This window comes from Cynoglossus semilaevis, chromosome 2, assembly GCF_000523025.1.
Source record: "Cynoglossus semilaevis isolate Cse_v1.0 chromosome 2, Cse_v1.0, whole genome shotgun sequence".
Classification (NCBI taxonomy): Eukaryota; Metazoa; Chordata; class Actinopteri; order Pleuronectiformes; family Cynoglossidae; genus Cynoglossus; species Cynoglossus semilaevis.
This window is the reverse complement of record NC_024308.1, coordinates 4,825,201-4,831,416: the sequence shown is the minus strand read 5'-3', so window position 1 is coordinate 4,831,416 and position 6,216 is coordinate 4,825,201. Positions and strand designations below refer to the sequence as shown.

The 6,216-nt window shown below is 43.3% G+C and overlaps 1 protein-coding gene across 2 annotated transcripts in view; it reads left to right on the top strand.

The window, feature by feature from the left end:
• LOC103394512 (DENN/MADD domain containing 1B) overlaps positions 1-6,216 on the top strand; it is a 131,190-nt gene that overhangs the window by 110,479 nt on the left and 14,495 nt on the right. For both annotated transcript variants that reach the window (XM_008331859.3, XM_008331867.3), the window contains 4 exons: positions 1,979-2,069; positions 3,344-3,384; positions 5,397-5,432; positions 5,903-5,959. In XM_008331859.3, coding sequence (XP_008330081.1) covers positions 1,979-2,069; positions 3,344-3,384; positions 5,397-5,432; positions 5,903-5,959 — 225 coding nt within the window. The remainder of the gene's footprint in view (positions 1-1,978; positions 2,070-3,343; positions 3,385-5,396; positions 5,433-5,902; positions 5,960-6,216) is intronic.

The following is a 6,216-nucleotide window of genomic DNA, read 5'->3' as shown; positions in this document are numbered from 1 at the left end:
GAGGTGATGATTCGGGTTGATTATCTCCACTAATTGGGCCAGACGAGCAGCGGAGCCGTGGTCGGAACCTGCAGTCTCACCTCTCATTAAAATGATCTAATGATGAGTTTTTCAGCTGCTCTGACCAGAGGAGCAGGGGGCGCCGTCGGTCACTAGTTAGCAGCCTGTCCCTGTGGACATGCACCCTACAACTGTCTCCACCGCTGTTACACATCCGATACACACTCACAGCGGTGGGTGTCAAACTGCGAGTGTTAAAAAAATATGTGACATTATATGTCTTTTTTTTTTTTTTTTTTTTTTTCGACACAAAAGAGTGTATGAATTGTGGAGGTGGCGGACGCTAATTACTGTAGAAAACACTGTGAACGAAGAGAGGGAACTTTACTGACACTTTTGCTGACGGTCGCTGCTTCGTCCTCCGGTTTTTACACACGAAAAGGCCCTAAATGCAGATTTTTGGGTTTGTTCGTAAAAACGAAAAAAAAAAATCTTCAGAAAAACAAGTAAATGTGGAAGAAATGATCGTATGAAAAAGCTTGACTGAACTTAAACTGAACGGTTTTTCTTTAGATGAAATAGTTAAAATAAGAAAAGTTGAGTGACATCAGGCTCATCTATAGTCAAGGACAATAGTGCCGGGGGGGGGGGTGGGGGGGGTCAGATGATCAGGCTTGGACTGACGACGGTCCTGCTGTAAGTAAACACTGATTGATGATTTAACATTTCTGAATATTTGACCTAAAGATGGGAAACAAAAATACCTCTCCTGGAGTATTCTACTGGGACAGTGTGGTTTTTTTTTTTTTTCAAGGTGCTCAAATTCCAGCAGATTTTTCGACCTGTCACGTTCTCAGATTTTCCTCAGGTCTTTGTGCAGATCAGTCCCTAACGTTCACTCTGACCTTCTGGACATCGTCTCCCTCCGTTCCTGCCTGTGTGAGCAGCGACGGCTCGTCTGCTGTCAACACTGAAATAAGTTGTTGTTTTGTTGTTGTTGTCGTGGTGGTGGAAACACAGCTGGTCGACACAAACCCCGAACATGTTTTTAATTAAGCCACTGATTTTGAAAAAAAAAAAAAAAATTATTCAAATGTGTTTTTAATATTCATTCAAATGCTTGAGTTCAGTTCTGTTTACACTGCAGTACGATACAGTATTTATATAGAAGAAAAACAATTTCGTTGAAAAAAATTATTTATTTATTTTTCCTTTTTATTGACAATTGATGAAGCCCGCTGATGAAGTGAAGGTGGCAGCAGTGACCCTCGGCCCTGACCCCTGGTGGGGGCATTCATTTATTCACTCTCATCATGATAAATAAGTCGGCCTGTAGGGGCATCATAATAATGTTTCCATTGGCAAAAGACGGAGGAGGAGACGTAGAATTCTCTGGTTAGAAGTATTTAAAAAATGAGATTCTATACAGTAATAAATTCACACTTTAGTCCTTCTTTGTAAATCCATAAATGAAAATTAAAACCCGACGACTTTTTTTTATTTAGAGCAAAATAATTCGCTCCAACTTTTTTCTTTTTTTTTTTTTTTTTTGTTCGTTTCAACTGCTGTAAACTAATCCCTGTCCCGCCTTGATTTTTTTTTTTTTTGTTTTATTTGTGAGCGCCTCCTCTGACCTGCAGAACACGTGGCTCTGCGTCTGTGCCGCTGAACTCTGTCTGGGCTCAGTATTTATGAGATGGACTTTTATGCGCTCCATTCACATTAGAGAGGGAGGAAATGAAACTTCCTCATGTGGCAGACAGTGTGCAGCGTGTCGTCGTCTGCTGCTCTAATCCCTCATCTGCTCCACATTACCTGCAGCCCACCTAATCTTCAGATGTAGTTTCCGTCAGGTAGCATTAACAACACCCCACTGTGGCTGCTCCCTCTGTGTGTGCGTGTGTGTGTGTGTGTGTGCCACACCCCCCCCCCCCCCCTCCTACTCCTTTAACAGGCACCTTGTAATTTATGGTTGCAGTTCATCGATGGACGACTGGCCAAATTGAACGCAGGCCGCGGCTTCACTGACGTGTTTGAAGAGGAAATCACAGAGGGGGGCTTCTGTGGAAGTGAGTAGAGCCGCCCCACCCCACCCCCCCCCACACCATCAATTAGTCACTTTTTATTTATTCGCCATAATTTATGCAGCTGGCAGAAGTTATTGAACGACAGAATGTGAACAGAATAAGAGAAACTTTTAAAAGTCAGGAAGATTTTTAAAAGAAGACACGGCGTAAAAATCAGGTTGAACTCTCATAACAGTAAATCAGATTAAATTAAGAAAAAAAGAAAAAAAAAACGACAAAGTCTCAACCTGATGAATGGGTTAAAAGGCAAATAAATGTCTGGGTTTATTGTTGCCTTTTCTTACGTGTTTAAAGATCAAAAGCTTTTTGGTTTTTTTGAAACGTGTCCTCCACCACAGGAGCTGTTTAACATAAAAACCAAGACTGTCCTCTGACCCGCGGCTTTCATTTCTCCAGGCTTTTAAATATGGAACCCTTCATCCCACGTGGAAGAAAAAAAAAAAAAAAAAAAGCTTTTATTGTTTTTTATTCTCACATTAAAAATACACTGTGTTTTAATTCTTTATTCCTCACCTGCTTCAAAAAAAAAAAAAAAAAAAAACGCCTGTTAAAATCAGCGTGTCACAAATTGGTTTATTTATGTTTTCATATTTCATGTAAAGTGTCGTTCGGAGCCAAATCTTCCTTGGAGTTGCTAAAAAGGTGACGTGCACGTCTCACTGAAGGTGGCAAAAGACTGACAGAAGAATTAATCATGATTTGGCAGCCGTGAGCGTTATTAAAAGTGAAGACTGTGCATGAGATAACAGTACTTTTGAGTGTGCAAAACAAATCCCCCGGGAGCGCTCAGACAAATTAGGTCGGTTTGATCGTATCACCTCAGCTTTGTGTCGTATTTGCTCGACAGGAACAAAGAAATAACATCCAGATGCTGCGGCTAAACACACACACTCTGTAATCAGGCTTATCTATTCTGATCCTGACCACAACCCATAATGTCACCTGTGATTATTTTCTCTGTGCGTCCGTTCTGCCTCCGCAGAGTCACCGCTTCCAGGTGAATATCAGGATTATTTATTCCACTTATAAATATCTGATTATAGTCTGTGAAAGGGCACGGAAATCAACAGGAAAAAAAAAGAAGCTTAGGCTCAGGTTTACTCAGGTGATTTCACAGGACTGCGTAAACATGTGTCGATAAAATCGTTTTTTTTTTTTTTCTTGTAGTTGAAGTTTTCTGTCACTGTGTCGGGTTTGTTTTTGTTCAGTTTTGGGCTACAATGATTCACTCACATCATGTGGTTTTGTGATTCCAGGTAATTCCAGGTCTTATCAGCAGTGGATGCACACTGTAAAGGTACACACACACACACACACACACACACACACACACACACACACACACACACACACACAGGATGATCAGTGTGATTAAATAACCTTCAGTTTGATTCTTTATCCAAACCTCTAATAAATGCAGTCACTGTGAGACTAAAGCTGACAGATTTGATATGAAAGGAGGCTCCTCATTGGCTGTTCAGAGCAGTGCAAAAGTTTTAGGCTGGTGGATATGGACATTAATATAAATCAGCAGTTCACCTCCAATACTCAGTATAAACTACTGGCCTGTTTAGTTGAACTCAACCCTAATGTCGTCCACAGGAATTGAAGAAAGACATAGAAATATCTTCTTCCACAGCTCTCTCTGTCTCCCTTATCGTTTGTTAGCTTTTAACCAATAGAATTGCTCTTTGCTCTTTATCGTATCATTTGTGAATACGTTTTTTAAAAAGTGCGCCGACTTTTCAGGAAATGGACTTCCTCCCACTGCGGGGCCTTTTTTTCTTCGTTTTATTTGGCTGATATTTAATTGAAAGCGTGATTGACGCGCCGCCGTTTGAAGCCTCCAGAACGAAGCTAGCACTCGGTCTGAACGTACAGATCCGGCTCCAGTGCACTCTGCTGTGTGAAGTGGCGCGTGCAGCAGGACAGTGGAGGCAGACGGGGAGGGAGGGAGGGAGGGAGACAGAAGTGATTTGACGTGACAAGACGTCCTCCAACATGACATGTTGATCTGGCAGCCGACACAGGCGTTACTGCGCTGAACCCACCCCCACAACACAGAGCTCTCCCTCCTTCTGTCGCTTTCCTACTTCCCTTTCTCTTTTTTTTTTTTCCTCCTCTCCTCCTCTCTCATCTCTGTCACCCCCTCCTCCCTCCCCACTCACCGAGCAGCCCCTGCCTCCTCCTCCCCCCCCTCGCCCCACGCCTTCAGCTAAGGCTGAATTAGTTCTCTGGAGTGCTCTTCAAAGGTTTGTTAAAGTTCACATTTCCTGACTGACAAGGATCTATAAGAGGGGCCTTCACCTCGGCCCCTCTCCTTTTCTCCCACTGCCAACTTCTGAAACCGTGTCTGCCATTTACTCCGCTCGGCCGCTCGGCCGGCGCTTTGTGCTTCCACTGAGGAGCCAACACGGGGAAAAGGAGTGAGACGCAACTCAGAGACAGGAGACGAGCGCCGAGATCCAGTTCCATGATGTCATAATGTCTCGTCGGTCTCCTGGAGTTCTCTCTCCTGCCGTCCCCCCACGATGGGCCGTACACTCTGACCACTCTTTGAACGCAGTGGTTCAGGGGTTCAATTCCCGGAACCAGTGAACCGTTAAATGTCTTCTTTAAAAACGTCAAAACAACAAAATTGAATTTGATAAATCAAAGAGCTGATGAATTAATCACGATTAGTCATGATGTAGCGGTTAGCTTGACTCTCTCAGAAGCAGAGAGCAGAGAGTCCTGGGTTCGATTCCCAGAGGAACCACATGCTTGGCGCTTGCTAGAGGCAGCCTGTTAACAACATATCTGCTGCTAACACAACCATTTCCCAAATGTGGGATCAATATAGTGCAAGTTTTGATGAACCACGATTAATCGTGATTAATCATGATCAATTAACACTTGCAAATACATTTTAATTGTTAGGTTTGGGTTTTAAAAAAACATCATTTTAAGCAGCACTGAGTGCCAACTGTGACGTGGAGCTGTACTCCTCCAACAAGGTTTTTTTTTTATAATGTCAGCACTGAAATTAAATTAATTTTTTTTTTCTTCTGTTTTGGTTTTCTGCCCGACGACGTAACAGCTGCAGTCGTCTGAGTCTGTTTTCACATCAGATTATTATTCAAAAGTGAAACCAATTAATTAGAACTGCTGATAAACTGACTAACGTTAACCATTTACATAACTTAGCATCATCTCGGAGAACGAAGGTGCAGACCCACTGTCCTGATAATTGATTTCAACAAGTATGAAAGTACCTGACGAGGATCTTTCTTTTCTTTTTCTTTTCTTTTTTTCTTTTTATGGGAGCAGAGAGGAGGAGCTCTCATCAACACAGCTGTTACAAAGGTACGTTCTTCTCTGACTCGACATCACACTCATACCATAGTGTACTATAGTATTACTGCATTGGGCGAAGTAAACAACCAAAATAGTTGATAATCTCTGGGTTTATAATCCCGTCACTCGTTTGAAATGTTTTGTTTTTCTTTTTGTTTTTTTTTTTTGCCTTTGTTTTCTTAAAATGAGTGTGATCACCTCTCCTGACCAGGGTGTGTGTGTGTGTGTGTGTTTGGTGTGCTGCACCATGTTGTTGTGTGCCGTCCAATAGGTGCTCAGGCTGCCCTTTCATGTTAGCGCCTCCTGTTGGCGCCGGAGTCGTTCTCATTCAGCCTTTTGTCTCCGTGTTTTTGCCACAGAGATCAAAGAATTTCTTGATGTTACATGAAACCAGAACAGAATGTTAATGGGACGTGTTTTGATTACTAATGTGTGTGTGTGTGTGTGTGTGTGTGTGTGTGTGCTGTTTATCCACCCAGGCCAAGAGTCATGCCAAGAGGGGGATCCGGGACATTAAGGGCAGACTTAAAGCAAGGGTAAGGAGCACGGACCTTGACACACACCCCCCCCCCTCCCCTCCTTACCCCCTCCCCTCCACACACACATAATTTAAATCTGCACAAATACACATTCCGTCAGAGACGCAAACTGTAGAGCGCCTCCTACGTGTAGAGTGCGGTTGCGATGCCGCGGCCCTTGATGACTGCTGAAGCTGAAGCGCTTTGTTCAGTCCGTACAGTTTTAAGCAGCGCCCCTCTGGCGATTGCCTGGCATGTCATCTGCGCCGCAGCGG